Source organism: Nerophis ophidion, linkage group LG13, assembly GCF_033978795.1.
Source record: "Nerophis ophidion isolate RoL-2023_Sa linkage group LG13, RoL_Noph_v1.0, whole genome shotgun sequence".
Taxonomy (NCBI): domain Eukaryota; kingdom Metazoa; phylum Chordata; class Actinopteri; order Syngnathiformes; family Syngnathidae; genus Nerophis; species Nerophis ophidion.
The window spans coordinates 57,803,941-57,826,945 of NC_084623.1; the positions used below are offsets into that span (position 1 = coordinate 57,803,941).

The 23,005-nt window shown below is 36.6% G+C and overlaps 1 protein-coding gene across 1 annotated transcript in view; it reads right to left on the reverse strand.

Annotated features, from left to right (window-relative positions):
* Positions 1 to 23,005, reverse strand: part of dync2h1 (dynein cytoplasmic 2 heavy chain 1) — a 256,786-nt gene that overhangs the window by 82,305 nt on the left and 151,476 nt on the right. The window contains 10 exon segments of the mRNA XM_061919267.1: positions 2,323 to 2,466; positions 5,291 to 5,425; positions 10,206 to 10,325; positions 10,408 to 10,571; positions 12,523 to 12,646; positions 12,820 to 12,918; positions 15,763 to 15,783; positions 17,227 to 17,336; positions 18,351 to 18,492; positions 18,741 to 18,867. Coding sequence (XP_061775251.1) covers positions 2,323 to 2,466; positions 5,291 to 5,425; positions 10,206 to 10,325; positions 10,408 to 10,571; positions 12,523 to 12,646; positions 12,820 to 12,918; positions 15,763 to 15,783; positions 17,227 to 17,336; positions 18,351 to 18,492; positions 18,741 to 18,867 — 1,186 coding nt within the window.

The window sequence follows — 23,005 nt, forward strand, 5'->3', positions numbered from 1 at the left end:
GTACCAAGTGTTCGGCTGCAAAATTAGCTAAAAAAAAAAGGTTAGCATCCCCACATTTAGAACGTGTCAACTACCAAGTTATACGACTGAGGTGTTTGCCTGTAAAATTGGCGCACCAAAAAAAGTAAGCATGCTAACAGTTAGCATGTGTCAACTACTCAGTTGTATGACTTTGAAGAGTTCGGCTGTAAAGTTGGCAAAAAAAAAATAAAAGTAAAAAAAAATATATATAATTTTTTTTATTATTTCACAATTAAAATGGAATAAAATAGATTAATGTGTTATTCAATTATTTTAATTATTAAAATGTAAATTATTTAATTTAAAAGTGCACATATATTTATTTGTGTATTTTTTCACAATTATTGTTTTAATTATTTTACAATTAATTTAGGTTTTTTTTCACAGTCAAATTGGAATAAAATTGGTTAATGTGTTATTCAATTATGCTAATTATTATAATGTAAATTAATTTAATTTAAAAGGGCACATATTTATTTTTGTATTATTTCAAAATTAATATATTTTTTAATTTCACATTTATTTTTTTACACAATCAAATTGGAATAAAATAGATTAATGTGTCATTCAATTAGTGTAATTATTATAATGTGAAATAATTTAATTTAAAATTGCATATATATTAATTTTTTTAATTATTTCACAATCGACTTTTTGTATTATGTCATAATTTTTTATTATAATTAAATTGTAATAAAACAAATTCATATGTTACTCAATTCTTGTAATTATTATAATGTAAATGAATTAAATTAAATTTAATTTAAAAGTGCGCATTATATATTTTTAATTATTTCACAATTAATATATTTTGTATTATTTCACAATTATTTTTTTTAATTATTTCACAAGTAAATTGTAATAACATATATTCATCTGTTACTCAATTCTTGTAATCATTATAATGTAAATTAATTTAATTTTTTAAATTATTTCACAATTAATTTTTTTATTATTTCACAATAATATTTTTTATTATTTCACAAGTTAATTGTAATAAAATAGATTCATATGTTAGTCAATGTAAATGAATTAAATTCAAAAAAGCACATATATTTATTTTTTAATTATTTCACAATATTGTTTTTTTTAATTATTTCCCAATAATTATTATTCATTATTGCACAATATTTGTTTTTATTATTTCACAATTAAATTGCAATAAAATAGATTGTGTTATTAAGTTCTTGTAATTATTACAATATAAATTAACTTAATTTAAAAGTGCAAATATATTTATTTTTTTATTATTTCACAATTTTTTTTTTTATTATTTCACAAGTAAATTGTAATAACATATATTCATCTGTTACTCAATTCTTGTAACTATTATAATGTAAATGTATTTAATTTAAAAGTGCACATACATCTATTTTTTAAATTATTTCACAATTAATTTTTTTATTATTTCACAATATTTTTTTTATTATTTTTCAAGTTAATTGTAATAAAATAGATTCATATGTTAGTCAATTCTTGTAATTATTATAATGTAAATGAATTAAATTCATAAAAGCACATATATTTTTTTTTTTTATTATTTCACAATATTGTTTTTTTATTATTCCACATTAATTGTTATTATTGCACAATATTTGTTTTTATTATTTCACAATTAAATTGCGATAAAATACATTGTGTTATTAAGTTCTTGTAATTATTATAATATAAATTAACTTAATTTAAAAGTGCACATATATATTTTTTTAATTATTTCACAATTTTTTTTAAATTAATTTAATTAATGAATTTAATTTAATTATTTTTTTTATTATTCCACAATTATTTTTTTTTATTCTACAAGTAAATTGAAATAAAATAGATTCACGTGTTACTCAGTTCTTGTAACTATTATAATGTAAATTAATTACAGTTAAAAGTGCACAAATATTTATTTTTGATTTTTCACTTTATTGTTTTGTTTTATTATTTCACAATAAAATGGTTTTAATTATTTCACAATTAAATTGGAATGAAATAGATCAATGTGGTATTCAATTATTGTAATTATTATAATGTAAATGTATTTATATTAAAAGTGCGCATATATATATATATTTTATTATTATTTCACCATAAGTTGTTTTTAGTATTTCACAAATATCTTTTTAAATTATTTCACAATTTAATATCCTTTTCACAATGTAATGAATCATTATTTCAGGATGTATTATTGTAAATGTATTAAATAATGGAGGGTCCTAATGCAGTTTAAAAGAAAATGGACCTTTTTGGAGGGAAGACATATATGTCTTGTGTTTTCTGGGAAGGTTTTGTAAGCGAAGCGGAAGATTGGATCACCTGCTCGGCCTGAAGAGCCCTTTGGAAGAGTCTGAGGAAGGAAGCCAGGCTGAAGCGGTACATGTTGTTGATCTTGGAAAGGTCCGTGATGACGAAATACATTTTGCTGGCGCTCTCTGCAAGAGGGAGGTAGGCATCGCGCTCCTGGGGGAGGAAGAGGAAAGGAATAGAATCAACAGGCAGGAAAAGGAAGTCTCAAAACCACACATTTTATAACTTTCAATGATCAAAATGAGCTAAACTTCTATCATAAAACATGAGCATGCTGATTTTAGAATGAAAACAGGAAAAGTTGGCGTCTTTCTAAGATGGCGCAAAGGATCAAAATTCATATTGTTTTAGGTTTAAACAAATCCAATTAGATACAATGCTAGCATCAAACATTAGCATGTCAGGATGGGAACCGTTAGCATTCTTGCAAGGTGGAAAAACGTGTAAAAATCCACACATTTTAGGTAAAAATTAGCTAGCATAAAAGGTTAGCACGATTTCTAGTTATTTGAAATAAAAATCTAAAAAAATAAAAGGATAGAAAAACTTGAGTACATAAAAAATATTAATAAAAAATGTATCTGTGTATTTTAAAAACACATTCACACGAAAGGTGTACCAAGATTGCATTTTCTAGTTCAGTGATTTATAAAACTGTGCTAACGCTACCACACTACGCCAAATCAGGTCATTTATTTCATTATTTAGGTAAAGTGGTTTAATTCCCTATATTCAAACACGGTGTTACTATTCAAACTGTGTGTAATGTGTGTAAAACTGTGTTGCGGTGGCCATAAATGTGAAATATACTCGTTAAATTGTTTCTAATGAACACTTAGGTCTACTACGCTACAGTATTTTAATGATGGTACTTGGAGAGCCAAGTGTTTTCTGAGGTGGTACTTGGAGGAAAAGCTTTGTTGTTCTTTGAAAACAATTTTTTTTTAAATAATAATAAATTAATACAATAAAATAATTCAAATAAATAAAGCAAAATAAAATGTAATTTAAAAAATACACAAAAAAGGGATTATAGTCTAAACTACCCAAATGGCGCTACATCCTTTAATTAGTCAGTCTGTGGCCCCTCGTTGGAAAAGGTTCAGGCCCCCTGGACTACAACATTTACAACCAGCACTGCGTCAGACTGCTGTTGAGCAAGGCAGCAGGCCACGACCAACCTGGCTGCAGTTGAAGGTAAAGTACCAATGATTGTCACACACACACTAAGTGTCTCTGCATGTGACCCCATTGATCACCAGAGGTGGGTAGTAACGCGCTACATTTACTCCGTTACATCTACTTGAGTAACTTTTGGGATAAATTGTACTTCTAAGAGTAGTTTTTATGCAACATACTTTTATTTTTACTTGAGTATATTTATAAAGAAGAAACGCTACTTTTACACCGCTCGTTACTCGCTACTTTTGTTTTATCAATCTGTTAATGCACGCTTTGTTTGTTTTGGTTTTGTCAGACACACATTCAAAGTAGGAACTACGCATGCCTGCGTTTCACCAATCAAATGCGGTCACTTGTGACGTTTGACCAATCAAACAAAACCAGGTGGTCACGTGACCGTCACACGTCGAATCCGACCTAAAAAAGTTGAAAAACTTATTGGGGTGTTACCATTTAGTGGTCAATTGTACGGAATATGTACTGTACTGTGCAATCTACTAATAAAAGTTTCAATAATGAATCAAAAGTGTAAAGGAAAAAAGACACTTTTTATTTCAACCGTACTTCCCGTCAAAAGCCTAAAGACTGATCGCACAGTTCCTGTCTTCACAATAAAAGCGCCGCTCCATCGCGCCTGCGCTAACAAAATAAGAGTCTCCGAAAGCTAGCAAACTACGAAGTTTGCCGCCAATATATTTCTTGTAAAGTGTATAAAAACGAATATGGAAGCTGGACAAATAAGATGCCAAAAACCAACGACTTTCATGTGGTATTAGACAGGAAGGAAGAACTTTTTTTCTCCTCCATTTGAAAACGTGGACATTATCAGCACTATACTGTCTGATTCCAATCAATGCGAGTCATCAGAATCAGGTAATACACCAACTTATATTCTTGTCTTCATGAAAGATAGGAATCTATATGTTAAACATGCATGTATATTCATTAAAACACCTTTAACATGTCAACAAAAACGGCAAAATAAATACATCTAAATTATATATGTATATATATATATATATGTATATATGTGTGTATATGAGGTAGATCACCTCGACTTGATCATTTATTAAGTAATTGATTAAGGTTGAAAAACTTATTGGGGTGTTACCATTTAGTGATCAATTGTACAGAATATGTACTGTACTGTGCAATCTACTAATACAAGTTTCAATCAATCAATCAATCAATAAATGCCTACTGAGCCTATGGTGCTGTTAAGTTATTGTGGCTCAATTTGCCTTAATTTTCTATTTTAATGTATTATTATTTAATATATATTATTGTTTTAGTTGCTTAAGAGATATTCCTGGCTCTGAATTTGCTCATTGCTATTTTTATGTTTTTGTGCATTACTTGTTGCCGTAATCATTAAACAAACAGGTTACTCATCAGTTACTCAGTACTTGAGTAGTTTTTTCACAACATACTTTTTACTTTTACTCAAGTAAATATTTGGGTGACTACTCCTTACTTTTACTTGAGTAATAAATCTGTAAAGTAACAGTACTCTTACTTGAGTACAATTTCTGGCTACTCTACCCACCTCTGTTGATCACCCCCTGGGAGGTGAGGGGAGCAGTGAGCAGCAGCGTTGACAACGCCCGGGAATCATTTATGGTGATTTAACCCCCAATTCCAAGCCTTGATGCTGAGTCCCAAACAGGGAGGTAACGGCTCCCATTTTTATAGACTCTGGTGCGACTCGGCCGGGGGTTTGAACTCCCAACCTACCCATCACACTCTAAGCACTCGGCCACTGAGTATGTTGCTCTTCAAGGGGTGTGTGGAGTACCTGGTCCAGAGAAGCCTGCAGCCGGTGGGACTCCAGTAAGGACTGCTGGATGAGGGCACTGCTGGACTTGGCCTGGTTCAGACTGTCGATCAGCTCCCGGTTCTCCAGAATGTTCCCCTGCGACGTGGCCAGGGTCTGACCAGGACCACAAGAGCAGTTTTAGCGCACGTTTGGAAGTGGCGGGAAACAAAATGCAAACTTTTTGAGAGGAAAGAGATGAAGGTGAAGTTGTTTTGACACTACAGTGGAACCTCCATTTACAAACTTAAGTGGGTTTGTAAAGTGAAAAGTTTGTATAGTGAAGCACCGTCCCCAATAAGAAACATGAAGGATTGGTTCCAGCCTCCAAAAAAGTCCATATTTTAGTTAAAAAAACACACTTTGAAGACAGTATAAAGGACCTGGGTACTAATTGTTTGGTACTTGTGTGTGTGTGTGTAATAAATATTAATAGTTTTTTGTAGGGCTGGGCAACGATTAAACATTTTAATCGAAGTTAATCACACTATTTCTCCGATTAATCGCGATTAACTGCAAAGCCCAATAATGAATTCAAAAGTAGTGTGTAGTGCACCTTTATTGGAATATTCTCCCACATGAACAAAAGCGCCAAAACATTTGTTGTGCAAACACAATTTAAATCAGTCCTTGTTAAACAGTAGCAGTTAAATAGCATATTTGATGAAAATCAACTCCAAAAATGTAAATACAAACATTTAAGCTTATTGCCACTGCCAGGGTATTTAAGTTATCATGTTTGTTATGGAAAATAAATATAATCTACATACAAATCTCTGAGCCACAATCATAACATCTGAACAGGCAATTTCTAAATTAACAGCAGAAACATTTTTTTTTATCAGGGATCTTATGTTTAAAAAACCTATATTATAGCTAGTGGGCTGTTTTAGGGAATTTTGGATCAAATTATCCGTAGTAGCAATATTAATAATGTTGTGTTTATTCTGCGTAGTGCACTTAAAATAATTATGACCATATCTAGGAATTGATATGATGGGAATTTTCCGATTGTTTGCTTGGTGCTTTGATAAACTGAAGGCATCATATACATGGTACTATATTGTGATGTTATGAGCCAGGGAATAAAAGAACTACCCTACCCAGCATGCAACAGGAGTGAGGAGCATGTATAGGTTGTGTCGCCATGACGGCATCTTGTATGTTGTGATATGCACGCTCTGAAAGTAAACGTTAAGAACTCAGCCAACACTCCTGGTCTGCATTATTGATAAATAGACAGACAACACATATACTCCGCTGCTTCACAGGCCGCTGGATGTAGCCGGCAAAGTATTCCCATGCTAGCTAGCCGCTCTAGCAAGCACGCCTCATTCAGTCCAAAACGGCCCGATCTATCCACATCCAGAATTGTCTGGCGGTCGTAAGTGATCCCGGAGTGACCACGCTGTAAGCCAGCCAGGACATTTGCAGAATTGTCCGGTATTTTTGCCAAATGTTCCATCTTTACCAAGAGCCCCTCCACGCCGGGCGACGCCGTCTTGTTAAGAAAAGGCGTTAACAAAATAAAAGCATGTAAACAACATACGCAAATGTGCGATAAAATAATTGTCGGCGTTAATAGATTGATGAGTTAACTTGTAATTAACGCATTAATTTGCCCACTCCTAGTTTTTTGATAATAAAATCTCATTTTGTTTGCTGCAACATTTGAAAGTGAGCTGATTGTGATAACTACTGTCTACTCGTTATATCTTGTTTTATAGACACCAGATGGCAGTAGTGTGTAGTTTATGGCAGTGTTTTTCAACCACTGTGCCGTGAGATATTGTCTGCTGTGGTGGGGGAAATTAGGCAACCGCACCTGATTGGGATGTTCCAAATAAGTGTTTGATGAGCATTCCTCAACTTTTTCACTCTTTTTTGCCACTAGCGCCAGCTTTTTTGAAACATGTTGCAGGCGTGAAATTCCCGAATGAGCTAATATTTGCAAAAAATAAAGTTTTTCTAGTTGGAAAGTTACATATCTTGTCTTTGCAGTCTATTCAATTGAATATAAGTTGAAAATGATTTGTAAATCATTGTATTCTGTTTTTATTTACTATTTACACAACGTGACAACTTCAGTTTGTATGAAACTGGACAATAATCTAACGTATACTTTTTTCTTTTTTTTTTGTCCTGTCCAGCTTCTCAGGTAAATCATATAGTTGATGTAAATGCACATATCGCCTGTTCTGATTGACTTTACAAAAGAGAAGTGGAAGATACTTCTCTTGTTGCCTTATTTGAATGTGACTTTATTAAATGTATTTATATTATCATTTGGTGCAGCCGGGCCGGAGAAGGAGGGGATGGAAAGAGAAAAAAAAGGAAGACAGAGGGGGAAATTGTGGGGATAAGAGGGGGATTAGACAGAGAGACAAAAACAATAACAACAATAGAACAACACCAGCACATACATAATATGTACAAATATGATCGTAAAAGTGATAGCAAATAAGCAGTTAGTGAAATAAATAATATAGAAATGACAATGAGCATTTTTACACTAAAACTGGAGCAATACAAACACCAATAGAAAAAGCGCTATTGATCATGAACAAAACCAATAGATTACCTCTATTATCAACAATAAAGTTGTTCAAATGCAACGATACGTATACATAATGATAGCTAGAAAGATAATAAAAAAAAAGAAAAAAAAAAAGAAGAAGGAATACCGAAAGATGAAAGGGAAGAGAGAGAGGCAAGCTATATTAATCTTGTAGATTGTTATAGTAACAATGGTTTAAGATCTGTCAATATGCCTTGTGTTACCCAGTTTACCCTAGGGCAACAGCATTAATATATGTTGTCTGTCTATCTGTGTTGGCCCTGCGATGAGGTGGCGACTTGTCCAGGGTGTACCCTGCCTTCCGCCCGATTGTAGCTGAGATAGGCGCCAGCGCCCCCCGCGACCCCAAAAGGGAATAAGCGGTAGAAAATGGATGGATGGATGGATGATGAAACATGATTATGTGCATGAGTGTATGTATGTATATGTACTTGTATATGAACACAATGTGTATATGTATGTTTGTACTGTGAATGTATATGTATGTGTACATGTATGTTTGTACTGTGAATGTATATGTATGTGTATATATATGTTTGTACTGTGAATGTATATGTATGTGTATATGTATGTTTGTACTGCGAATGTATACGTACAGTATGTGTATGTTCGTACCGTGAATGTATATGTATGTGTATATGTATGTTTGTACTGTGAATGTATATGTATGTGTATATGTATGTTTATGTATGTGTATATGTATGTTTGTACTGTGAATGTATATGTATGTGTACATGTATGTTTGTACAGTAAATGTATATGTATGTGTATATGTATGTTTGTACTGTGAATGTATATGTATGTGTATATGTATGTTTGTACTGTGAATGTATATGTATGTGTATATGTATGTTTGTACTGTGAATGTATATGTATGTGTACATGTATGTTTGTACTGTGAATGTATATGTATGTGTATATGTATGTTTGTACTGTGAATGTATATGTATGTGTATATGTATGTTTGTACTGCGAATGTATACGTACAGTATGTGTATGTTCGTACCGTGAATGTATATGTATGTGTATATGTATGTTTGTACTGTGAATGTATATGTATGTGTATATGTATGTTTATGTATGTGTATATGTATGTTTGTACTGTGAATGTATATGTATGTGTACATGTATGTTTGTACAGTAAATGTATATGTATGTGTATATGTATGTTTGTACTGTGAATGTATATGTATGTGTATATGTATGTTTGTACTGTGAATGTATATGTATGTGTATATGTATGTTTGTACTGTGAATGTATATGTATGTGTATATGTATGTTTGTACTGTGAATGTATATGTATGTGTATATGTATGTTTGTACTGTGAATGTATATGTATGTGTATATGTATGTTTGTACTGTGAATGTATATGTATGTGTATATGTATGTTTGTACTGTGAATGTATATGTATGTGTATATGTATGTTTGTACTGTGAATGTATATGTATGTATAGATGTATGTTTGTACTGTGAATGTATATGTACAGTATGTGTATGTTTGTACCGTGAATGTATATGTATGTGTATATGTATGTTTGTACTGTGAATGTATATGTATGTGTATATGTATGTTTGTACTGTGAATGTATATGTTTGTGTATATGTATGTTTGTACAGTGAATGTATATGTATGTGTATATGTATGTTTGTACTGTGAATGTATATGTATGTATAGATGTATGTTTGTACAGTGAATGTATATGTATGTGTATATGTATGTTTGTACTGTGAATGTATATGTATGTTTGTACTGTGAATGTATGTGTATATGTATGTTTGTACAGTGAATGTATATGTATGTTTGTACAGTGAATGTATATGTACAGTATATGTATGTTCGTACCGTGAATGTGCGCGTGGATGGACGGACTTGGAGTATGTCGATATGTAATGTATTTGTGTATGTATGAGGGAGCGTAGGTACCAATGTATGGACGTTTGTATGTATGAGTAACAGTGTGTGTTGTGTTAATATGTGTGTGTTTGTATGTACAATATATTTGACTCCTAGTGTGCGTGGGACCCAGCCGCCCAGACAGCAGGTGTGGCGCCCAGGGAACCAGGGACCACCCGCCCCACGCAGCCAGGCCGGCCAGCGGCGGGAACCCCAGAGCCCGGCCCACCGCGCCGCAGCAGGCCGCAGACGGACACGCCCGGCAGAGGACAGGGCACGAGAGAAGCAGCGTCTAACGTATACTTAGAAAAGATTCAAAGTTTCTCTCTGCGATGAACTGCAATTAATTGTGAGTTAACTGTGATTAATCCCGACTATACATCGGACAGGCCAACAGGTAACTTAAGAAGTGGAAGAGTACCTCCAACAAGGACTCCTCCAGCTGTGCAAGCTGTATCTTCTTGTCTTCCTCGTGTTGCAGCAGCCGCGTTTTCTCCGTCTCCAACTCGGGTTTCTCGTGTTGGATGGTCAGCGCCAGGAGCTGAGGACGCCACGGACACGCGAGCGAGAGGTTGAGCCACAAGTCGGACGCTCGGGGAGCCGCGGGTTCACGGCTTGATCACCTGTCCTCGCAGGCCGGCCCGCGTGGTGGTGAAGTTGATCTCCGTAACCACGGAGACGGCGTCCGGGGGGATGAAGGGGGCAGGATTGCGCGTCGCCAAGAAGAGTCGGAAGTCCTCGTTGTAATCGATGACCTTGTCTCCGATCTGGACCACGTATCTGGGGCCTGAGGACATGTTCAGCAATGACCTTTTATCAATGTAGCAATTGGAGGGATATAAGGGTCGTTTTCATGGTCATTGACTATATGAATTATAATGTGCCAAAAGGCTTTGATGAGAATGGTTTTGTTGTATTTTTCAATGTATACATACAGTAGTACAATTATTAGTACACAATGTGTATTTAACATTATTTATTACTCATTTTTAGTTTTGCATTACGTTTTACTTCTGTTACTGTTTGTCCAAACCTGCACTGCAACCATATCTTCCCTGTTGTGGGATGAATATATATATATATATATATATATATATATATATATATATATATATATATATATATATATATATATATATATGTAAACCCTGTTTCCATATGAGTTGGGAAATTGTGTTAGATGTAAATATAAACGGAATACAATGATTTGCAAATCCTTTTCAAACCCATATTCAATTAATGCACTACAAAGACAACATATTTGATGTTCAAACTCATAAACTTTCTTTTTTTTTGCAAATAACAATTCACTTAGAATTTCATGGCTGCAACATGTCCCAAAGTAGTTGGGAAAGGGCATGTTCACCACTGTGTTACATCACCTTTTCTTTTAACAACACTCAATAAACCTTTGGGAACTGAGGAAACTAATTGTTGAAGCTTTGAAAGTGGAATTCTTTCCCATTCTTGTTTTATGTAGAGCTTCAGTCCTTCAACAGTCCGGGGTCTCCGCTGTCGTATTTTACGCTTCATAATGCGCCACACATTTTCCATGGGAGACAGGTCTGGACTGCAAGCGGGCCAGGAAAGTACCTGCCCTCTTTTTTTACGAAGCCACACTGTTGTAACACGTGGCTTGGCATTGTCTTGCTGAAATAAGCAGGGGCGTCCATTAAAAAGACGGCGCTTAGATGGCAGCATATGTTGTTCCAAAACAAGTATATACCTTTCAGCATTAATGGTGCCTTCACAGATGTGTAAGTTACCCATGCCTTGGGCACTAATGCACCCCCATACCATCACACATGCTGGCCTTTCAACTTTGCGTCGATAACAGTCTGGATGCTTCGCTTACCCTTTGGTCCGAATATTTCCAAAAACAATTTGAAATGTGGACTCGTCAGACCACAGAACACTTTTCCACTTTGCATCAGTCCATCTTAGATGATCTCGGGCCCAGAGAAGCCGGCGGCGTTTCTGGATGTTGTTGATAAATGGCTTTCGCTTTGCATAGTAGATTTTTAACTTCCATTTTCAGATGTAGCGACCAACTGTATTTAGTGACAGTGGTTTTCTGAATTGTTCCTGAGCCCATGTGGCGATATCCTTTAGAGATTGATGTCAGTTTTTGATACAGTGCCGTCTGAGGGATCGAAGGTCACGGTCGTTCAATGTTGGTTTCCGGCCATGCCGCTTACGTGGAGTGATTTCTCCAGATTCTCTGAACCTTTTGATGATATTATGGAGCGTAGATGTTGAAATCCCTAAATTTCTCGCAACTGCACTTTGAGATAGGTTGTTCTTAAACTGTTTGACTATTTGCTCACGCGGTTGTGGACAAAGGGGTGTACCTCGCCCCATCCTTTCTTGTGAAAGACTGGGAAGCTGTTTTTATAGCCAATCATGGCACCCACCTGTTCCCAATTAGCCTGCACACCTGTGGGATGTTCCAAATAAGTGTTGAAGAGGAATTCCTCAACTTTATCAGTTTTTATTGCCACCTTTCCCAACTTCTTTGTCACGTGTTGCTGGCATCAAATTCTAAAGTTAATAATTATTTGCAAAAAACAAATTGTTTATCAGTTTGAACATCAAATATGTTGTCTTTGTAGCATATTCAACTGAATATGGCTTGAAAATGATTTGCAAATCATTGTATTCTGTTTATATTTACATCTAACACATTTTCCCAACTCATATGGAAACAGGGTTTGTATACTATCACAAGATTTGTGTACCTTGTGCGATGAGGTCCCTCCTCAACAGCGGGTAGAGCACAGGTTCCACTCCATCCATCTCTTGAATGATGAGAGTTTTTCCAAACCTGACAGCAAGTTCCAGTGCTGTCATGAAGTTGCTGTCCTAGTTGGACAAACAACACGTCATCAACATCGGGACGGGGCTTAAAACTGTAAAATACCAGCCTGACCTACTCCTGCTCAACAATGATAAGGAGGTTTAAAACATATTCCATGTGGTTGCCGAACTCCAATCCTACTTCCTGTGTGTGGCCAGGAAAACAAAGACGCGCTTACCTGCTGGTTGATGACCTCGAGGCGGTGCTGGGCCAGGTGTGCACACAGCCACTCGGTGGCACGGGAAGAAGGGTCGATAAGGAAAGGACACGCCACACTCTGAGCCAGGAAAAAAAAAAACACGTATTCATTGTTCAAGTATTTCAAAGTGGATTACTGGGTTGTGAGTTTTTCCTTGCCCTTACTGTAAGTGGGATCTGAGCCGAGGATGTTGTTGTGGCTTGTGCAGTTGAAACACTTGTAATTTAGGGCTATATAAATAAATGATTGATTGATTGATTGATTAAATACAGAACCAAGTGTGGAAACAAGACTATAATTATATTAGTGAAGTAGTAAGGACAGCACTGCGTGTAAATAGGGGCCCCTTTTTTGCAGGAATAAGCCTATTCAGTCCCGTGAATTAGTTTTAGTGCAAAAGGTTTAAAAATGGAGGTCTATGAATGCTAAAGACTTCGGGTCAATAGAAACACAATGTGATAAATAAATGACATGATCCAAACAACCTACCCTAGTCATGGTGGTGGAAAAAATGCAACTAACAAAGGTCAACACCATACTTGAAAACCCACCTGATTTTCCCGGGAGACTCCAGTGCCCCTCTCGAAAATCTCTTGGAGCAACCATTCTCCTGATTTACACCCGGACAACAATATTCGGGGTGTGCCTTAAAGACAATGCCTTTAACGTCCTCTACTACCTGTCGTCACGTCCACTTTTCCTCCATACAAACAGCATGCCGGGCCGAGTCACACAATGTATGAGGCATTTACACACACATAAGTGTATGCAAGGCATACTTGGTCAACAGCCATACAGGTCACACTGAGGGTGGGCGTATAAACAACTTTACCACTGTTACAAATATGCGCCGCACTGTGAACCCGCACCAAACAGGAATGACAAACACGTTTCGGGAGAACAACCGCACCGTGACACAACATAAACACAACAGAACGAATACCCAGAACCCCTTGCAGCACTAACTCTTCCGGGACGCTACAACAATATACACCCCCTGCTACCACCAAACCCCACCACCCAAATCCCCCCCATCTCCTGAATTCAGAGTTCTCAAGCTTAGCAAGTATGATGTGAAGGCCCCGCCATCCATATAGGGGCCCCATTTTTGCAGGAATAAGCCTATTCAGTCCCGTGAATTAGTTTTAGTGCAAAAGGTCTAAAAATGGAGGTATATGAATGCTAAAGACTTCGGGTCAATAGAAAGACAATGTGATAAATAAATGACATGATCCAAACAACCTACCCTAGTCATGGTGGGGGAAAAAAAATGCAACTAACAAAGGTCAACACCATACTTGAAAACCCTCCTGATTTTCCCGGGAGACTCCAGTGCCCCTCTCGAAAATCTCTTGGTGCAACCAGTCTCCTGATTTCCACCCGGACAACAATATTGGGGGCGTGCCTTAAAGACACGTCCGCTTTTCCTCCATACAAACAGCGTGCCGGGCCGAGTCACATAATGGATGAGGCATTTACACACACATAAGTGAATGCAAGGCATACTTGGTCAACAGCCATACAGGTCACACTGAGGGTGGCCGTATAAACAACTTTACCACTGTTACAAATATGCGCCGCACTGTGAACCCACACCAAACAGGAATGACAAACACGTTTCGGGAGAACAACCGCACCGTGACACAACATAAACACAACAGAACGAATACCCAGAATCCCTCTTCCGGGACGCTACAACAATATACACCCCCTGCTACCACCAAACCCCACCACCCAAATCCCCCCCATCTCCTGAATTCGGTTAGCAAGTATGATGTGGGGCCCCGCCATCCATATAGGGGCCCCTTTTTTTGCAGGAATAAGCCTATTCGGTCCCGTGAATTAGTTTTAGTGCAAATGGTTTAAAAATGGAGGTCTATGAATGCTAAAGACTTAGGGTCAATAGAAAGACAATGTGATAAATAAACGGGCGTATAAACAACTTTAACACTGTTACAAATATGTGCCGCACTGTGAACCCGCACCAAACAAGAATGACAAACACGTTTCGGGAGAACATCTGCATCGTAACACAACATAACAAATACCCAGAACCCCTTGCAGCACTAACTCTTCCGGGACGCTACAATATACAGCCCCCGCTACCACCAAACCCCACCACCATCTCACCATCTCCTGAATTCGGAGTTCTCAAGGTTGGCAAGTACGATGTGGGGCCCCGCCATCCATATAGGGGCCCCTTTTTTGCAGGAATAAGTCTATGTGAAATGTCAATGACTGTATGAGAGGTAGCTTTATATGTTTTGTTTTCATGAAAACGTACTTGTAAGAATATAATGCAACGTTTCCCCAGAAGGTTTTAGTGCTTTAGTGCTGGTCTGGAAAAAAAAAAAAAAATAGCCATCCTCCAAATTCCATCCTCCTCCGTTTGAAGTTGTAAACACGATAAAGTTGTCACGCATTATTCAGTCCGAGGAATTAGTTTTAGTGCAAAACATGCACTCAATTTCATTTTGATTAAAAGGTTTAAAAATGGAGTTCTATGAATGCTAAAGACTTACAGTCAATAGAAAGACAATGTGGTAAATAAATGACACGATCCAAACAACCTACCCTAGTCATGGTTGGGGAAAAAAATTGTAACTTACATAAGGGCCAACACACAATGTCACACACAACAACCTGCTCACTGGACATTTATGTTATTATGTACGTCCAAACACCATACACAATTCTAGATGACACCCCTTTAAGTCCATCAGAGTGCATGATGGGAAAATGCAAACTGATCATCAAATCAGACATTCTTTATATTTGAACAAGTCAATGTTGTTACGTCACCATCACAAGTCACGTTTTCTTGATGTGTGGTACTGTACGTAAATATGTACAGTACCACACACACACACACACACACACACACACACACACACACACACTGAGATGAGAGAAACGTCTTACCCGCAACTTTAGTTGACTGATCTGAAGGCAGACATGGAGAAAGAAAACAAAAAAATGAATGAAAACATTATGTATGTAGAGTATGTACAGTATGGATGTATGTACGTACAGTAGGTATGTAAAGTATGTCAGTACAGTATGGACAGTATGTATGTACAGTAGGTATGTACAGTATGGACAGTATGTATGTACAGTATGGACAGTGAGTATGTACAGTATGGACAGTGAGTATGTACAGTATGGACAAGTATGTATGTACAGTAGGTATGTACAGTATGGACAGTATGTATGTACAGTATGGACAGTGAGTATGTACAGTATGGACAAGTATGTATGTACAGTAGGTATGTACAGTATGGACAGTATGTATGTACAGTATGGACAAGTATGTATGTACAGGATGGACAGTATGTATGTACAGTATGGACAAGTATGTATGTACAGTATGGACAGTATGTATGTACAGTATGTACAGTATGTATGTACAGTATGTATGTACAGTATGGACAGAGGGCCTATTAAGTGTAATTTTCTTGGGACCCCAGAGGAATGGAGGTTTTATTTACTTTTTTAAAGAATGTTCTAGTATCGCACATGATATCACACACAAGTAAACACGCTGCAGGACCGCTTGTATCGCACATGATATCACAGAGAAGGAAGCACGCCGCAGGAACGCTGGTATCGCTCAGAAGTAAACACGCTGCAGCACCGCTTGTATCACATATGATATCACACACAAGAAAACACGCTGCATGACTGCTTGTATGACACATGATATCACACACAAAAAAACATGCTGCAGCCCCGCTTGTATCGCACATGATATCACACACAAGTAAACATGCTGCAGGACCGTTCTATTGCACATGATATCACACACACAAGAAAACACGCTGCAGGACCACTTGTATCGGACATGATATCACACAGGTAAAAAAGCTGCAGGACTGCTTGTATCGCAGATATCAGACACAAATAAACAGTCTACAGGATCGCTTGTATTGCACGATATCACATACAAGTAAACACACTGCAGGACTGTTTGCATAACACATGATATCACACACAAATAAACAGTATGCAGGACCGTTGGTATTGCACATGATATCACACACAAGTAAACTTGCTGCAGGACTGCTGGTATCGCACATGATATCACACACAAACACACGCTGCAAGGCTGCTTGTATCACACATGCTATCACACACGAGTAAACACGCTGCAGGACTGCTTGCATCGAACATGGTATCGCACATGATATCACACACAAACATACACGCTGCAAGGCTGCTTGCATCGCCCATGATATCGCACATGTTACAGTAAGACTATTAGATCCGATGCTTGTTTTTTTCCCCCCCCGATATCGTAGCGATATGTGACATCAATGTGACATCCTGAGATACAAGTAAAGAATGATTCCCACATGATCTGCAGCAACACCAAGATGGCCGACCTACCTGCAATATGACGATAGCATTCTCCATGGAGAGGTCATCAGACGGCAGGCCTTGACTCTTCCAGATCAACTGTTCACTCTCCAAGGACAGGAAGGACCTGAAGTCAAACTCTGGACACACCGATACATGGTGATGATGTTTCACATTAATATTGCTGACCATAACATACATCCATCCATCTTATACCGCTTGTCCCTTTCGGGGTCACGGGCAGTACTGGATCCAATCTCAGTTGTTCATAACTATATATATATATATATATATATATATATATATATATATATATATATATATATATATATATATATATATATATATATATATATATATATATATGTGTGTGTGTATATATGTATGTGTTTGTATGTATATGTATATATATATATATATATACACACATATATACACATATATATATACACATATATACGTATACATGTATGCATATACACATATATGTATATACATATATATAGATATACATATACATACATATAGATATATACATATATCTATATAAATATGTTTTAATTAGATTATCCAGAGAATAGTGCTCGATATCGTGGTAGAGCGCAATATATATTATATATATATATGTATATATATATATGTACAGAACTGTTTCATGAAACAGTTCTGTAGAGATGAAGTAGTCTTGTGATTTTTTCCCACACATACATACATATATACATACATATATATATATATATATATATATATATATACACACACACATACATATATGTGCATATATACACATAAATATTGTATTGTTTTGAAAATGAAAAAGATTAAATCATTTTTATTTATTTATTAATGTGTGCTTTTTAATCACTCCTATTACTGTTGATATTATTCTGTTTTTGTTTGACTACTTTGGATTGTTTTGTGTCATGTTTGTGTGTCCTCTCAATGACTTTGTTGATTGCTCTTCTGAATGTTTGCTTTGGAATTGCATTATTATTGTATTATTGTATATTATGTCGTTGGACTGATTAAATTGTGTATAAAAACATTTGTATTAATTTAATAAAAAGGATCCTCGTATGCTTTGATTTTTCAGTGTGCGACCGGAGAGAGAAAAAGTTAGGACACCCCTGATTGAGTGCAGAGATAAGACTTACTCTGCAATCCTGACTGAGACATCCAACTTTCCAGACAGCGCCTTCGACGATCCTCGGAGGCTGCAGACAAGTAGGTGATGAAGGCGGCAGCGAGCATGGCCCTCACAGGGAGAGTCTCCAACTCGTTCTTTATCTCACACATCTACGGACAAACACAGAATGAACCATGAAGACCAGACTACGGATATTTGGTAGCCACATTTCTAGCAAGCTAAGCTCACTTTAGTGTTTATTTGTGCAGTACATTTCACACAGGACTCTTTGGTCAGGTCAGCACACCTTGACCATATCAGCAAGTAAGTGGGATGAAGTATCTTCATAAATGTTGCTGGATGCAGCTTTAAGTCCCATCAATAGTAAATAGTCGATAATCACTAATCAATAGTCCACCTGAGCGTTCCAGCGCTTGTGTTCCCCGTCCAGCTGGGAGATCAGTTTCTGAGCAGCGCTGATTGTGTCCTGGGCCCTGGTCACCTCAGACTCCAGCTTGGCCGCTTCTGCAGTGTGACACTGGAACCTGAAACAACACATCTTGGCTCACTTACATTGCAAACTATCACATCCTGGCAAGAAATCTGCATTCAAAAGACTCCGGCTTATTAGTGATTCCTAGAGCCCAAAAAAGTCTGCGGGCTATAGAGCGTTTTCCGTTCGGGCTCCAGTACTCTGGAATGCCCTCCCGGTAACAGTTCGAGATGCTACCTCAGTAGAAGCATTTAAGTCTCACCTTAAAACTCATCTGTATACTCTAGCCTTTAAATAGACCTCCTTTTTAGACCAGTTGATCTGCCGCTTCTTTTCTTTCTCCTATGTCCCCCCCTCCCTTGTGGAGGGGGTCCGGTCCGATGACCATGGATGAAGTACTGGCTGTCCAGAGTCGAGACCCAGGATGGACCGCTCGCCTGTATCGGTTGGGGACATCTCTACGCTGCTGATCCGCCTCCGCTTGAGATGGTTTCCTGTGGACGGGACTCTCGCTGCTGTCTTGGATCCGCCTTGAACTGAACTCTCGCGGCTGTGTTGGAGCCACTATGGATTGAACTTTCACAGTATCATGTTAGACCCGCTCAACATCCATTGCTTTCGGTCCCCTAGAGGGGGGGGGGGTTGCCCACATCTGAGGTCCTCTCCAAGGTTTCTCATAGTCAGCATTGTCACTGGCGTCCCACTGGATGTGAATTCTCCCTGCCCACTGGGTGTGAGTTTTCCTTGCCCTTTTGTGGGTTCTTCCGAGGATGTTGTAGTCGTAATGATTTGTGCAGTCCTTTGAGACATTTGTGATTTGGGGCTATATAAATAAACATTGATTGATATTATATTATATTATATTAGATTATCCATCCATCCATCCATTTTCTACCGCTTATTCCCTCTGGAGCCTATCTCAGCTATATTCGTGCCAAAGGCAGACTACACCCTGGACAAGTCGCCACCTCATCCCAGTATAGTATATTATATTATAATATAATATATTATATTATACTCTGCAATGAGGTGGCGACTTGTCCAGGGTGTACGCCGCCTTTTGCCCGAATAAAGGCTGAGATAGGCTCCAGCGACCACCCGCGATCCCAAAAGGGACAAGTGGTAGAAAATGGATGGATATATTATATTATATTATATTATATTATGTTATATTATATTATATTATATCATATCATATTATACATAGCAGATATAGGTTAGACTTGGTTAAACAGCTTAACGAGGAGGTTAGACCTGATTAAAGTAATTTAGCTATGGAGGCTAGACTTCGTTAAAGCAGTTTAACTATGGAGGTTAGACTTGGTTAAAACACTTTAACTAGGAGGTTAGACTTGGTTAAAACACTTTAACTAGGAGGTTAGACTAAGGAGGTTAGACTTGGTTAAAACACTTTAAGTAGGAGGTTAGACTTGGTTAAAACACTTTAACTAGGAGGTTGGACTTGGTTAAATCAGTTTAACTATGGAGGTTAGACTTGATTAAAACACTTTAACTAGGATGTTAGACTTGGTTAAAACACTTTAACTAGGAGGTTGGACTTGGTTAAATCAGTTTGACTATGGAGGTTAGACTTGGTTAAAACACTTTAACTAGGAGGTTAGACTTGGTTAAAACACTTTAACTAGGAGGTTAGACTTGGTTAAATCAGTTTAACTATGGAGGTTAGACTTGGTTAAAACACTTTAACTAGGAGGTTGGACTTGGTTAAATCAGTTTGACTATGGAGGTTAGACTTGGTTAAAACACTTTAACTAGGAGGTTAGACTTGGTTAAAACACTTTGACTGGGAGGTTAGACTTGGTTAAAACACTTTGACTGGGAGGTTAGACTTGGTTAAAACACTTTAACTAGGAGGTTAGACTTGGTTAAATCAGTTTAACTATGGAGGTTAGACTTGGTTAAAACACTTTAACTAGGAGGTTGGACTTGGTTAAATCAGTTTGACTATGGAGGTTAGACTTGGTTAAAACACTTTAACTAGGAGGTTAGACTTGGTTAAAACACTTTAACTAGGAGGTTAGACTTGGTTAAATCAGTTTAACTATGGAGGTTAGACTTGGTTAAAACACTTTAACTAGGAGGTTGGACTTGGTTAAATCAGTTTGACTATGGAGGTTAGACTTGGTTAAAACACTTTAACTAGGAGGTTAGACTTGGTTAAAACACTTTGACTAGGAGGTTAGACTTGGTTAAAACACTTTAACTAGGAGGTTGGACTTGGTTAAATCAGTTTAACTATGGAGGTTACACTTGGTTAAAACACTTTAACTAGGAGGTTAGACTTGGTTAAATCAGTTTAACTATGGAGGTTAGACTTGGTTAAAACACTTTAACTAGGAGGTTGGACTTGGTTAAATCAGTTTGACTATGGAGGTTAGACTTGGTTAAAACACTTTAACTAGGAGGTTAGACTTGGTTAAATCAGTTTAACTATGGAGGTTAAACTTGGTTAAAGTAGTTTAACTATGGAGGTTAAACTTGGTTAAAGTAGTTTAACTATGGAGGTTAAACTTGGTTAAAGTAGTTTAACTATGGAGGTTAAACTTGGTTAAAGTAGTTTAACTATGGAGGTTAAACTTGGTTAAAGTAGTTTAACTATGGAGGTTAGATTTGGTTAAAACACTTTAACTAGGAGGTTAGACTTGGTTAAAGTAGTTTAACTCTGGAGGTTAAACTTGGTTAAAGTTGTTTAACTATGGAGGTTAAACTTGGTTAAAGTAGTTTAAATATGGAGGTTAGATTTATATACACATATACTGTATATAAACACCCATACATAAAATAGTTATTAGGGTTTGTGTTAAGGTTAAAGTTAGGTGTTATTTAACTTATAACTTATTTATTTCAAACATTGAAGCATATTGAAGTCGTGACATAAATAACAAAATAAATAGATTTTTGAATGAATTGTGATTATTTGTAACAAAAAAAATAAAAATATCCAAATCAATTTCAAATATAGGTACATATAAAATACATTTTCAAATTCATTGCAATTTTTATTCGTAACAATTTTTAATTGATTAAAAAAAAAATAAAAAAATCAATGTAATTTTTTTTTATTTATCGACTTTTGTTATAAACCTTTTTAAAGAATTTTATAAAAATAACAATCGCAAATCAAACTCATAAAAAGTATTTATTTAGTGATTTATTCCACTACCTGGACATACTTCACAGTTGGAGATAAACTTTTGTCCTGTAGTCTTCACAACATCACATGTTGTCTCTGGACATTCACTACTTTGCTATTTCACTTTTTAGCAAACACGTCTGCTATATTTGCACAAAGCACTTTCCTCGGTATCAGATTGGGAAGAGATTCCGTGGTATTACACTTCACCACTGCCTCGTTTTGAAGACCCGCGTCACATGACCTCACACTGGACTCCTCATTGGCCGATTCGCTTCAGTCTACATTTGCCCAAAGTATTTCTGCACTGATTTTTTTAATTAATTACCATGCTAATGTTAGCATGCTAACCTTTTTTTTGGCCATTTAGTAGTTGTGCACCTCATAGTCATATAACTTTGTACTTTGTAATTCTCGCTGTTACCATGCTAATGTTGACATGCTAGCATGCTAACTTTCTTAGCTCATTTACGAGCTGTACCCATCAAAGTCATATGACTTGGTACATTCTAGCTGTTACCATGCTAATATTAGCATGCTAACTTTTTGTTTGGCAATATAGTAGCTGTGCACCTCATGGTCATATAACTTTGTACTTTGTCATTCTAGCTGTTACCATGCTAATGTTAGCATGCTGATATTTTGTTTGGCAATTTAGTAACTATGCACCTCATAGTCATATAACTTTGTACTTTGTCATTCTAGCTGTTACCATGCTAATGTTAGCATGCTGATATTTTGTTTGGCAATTTAGTAACTATGCACCTCATATTCATATAACTTTATACTTTGTCATTCTAGCTGTTACCCTGCTAATGTTAGCATGCTGACATTTTGTTTGGCAATTTAGTAGCTGTGCAGCTCATAGTCATATAACTTTGTACTTTGTCATTCTAGTTATTATCATGCTAATGTTAGCATGCTAACTTTTTGTTTGGCAATTTAGGAGCTGTGCACCTTATAGTCATATAACTTTGTACTTTGTCATTCTAGCTGTTACCATGCTAATGTTAGCATGCTAACTTTTTGTTTGGCA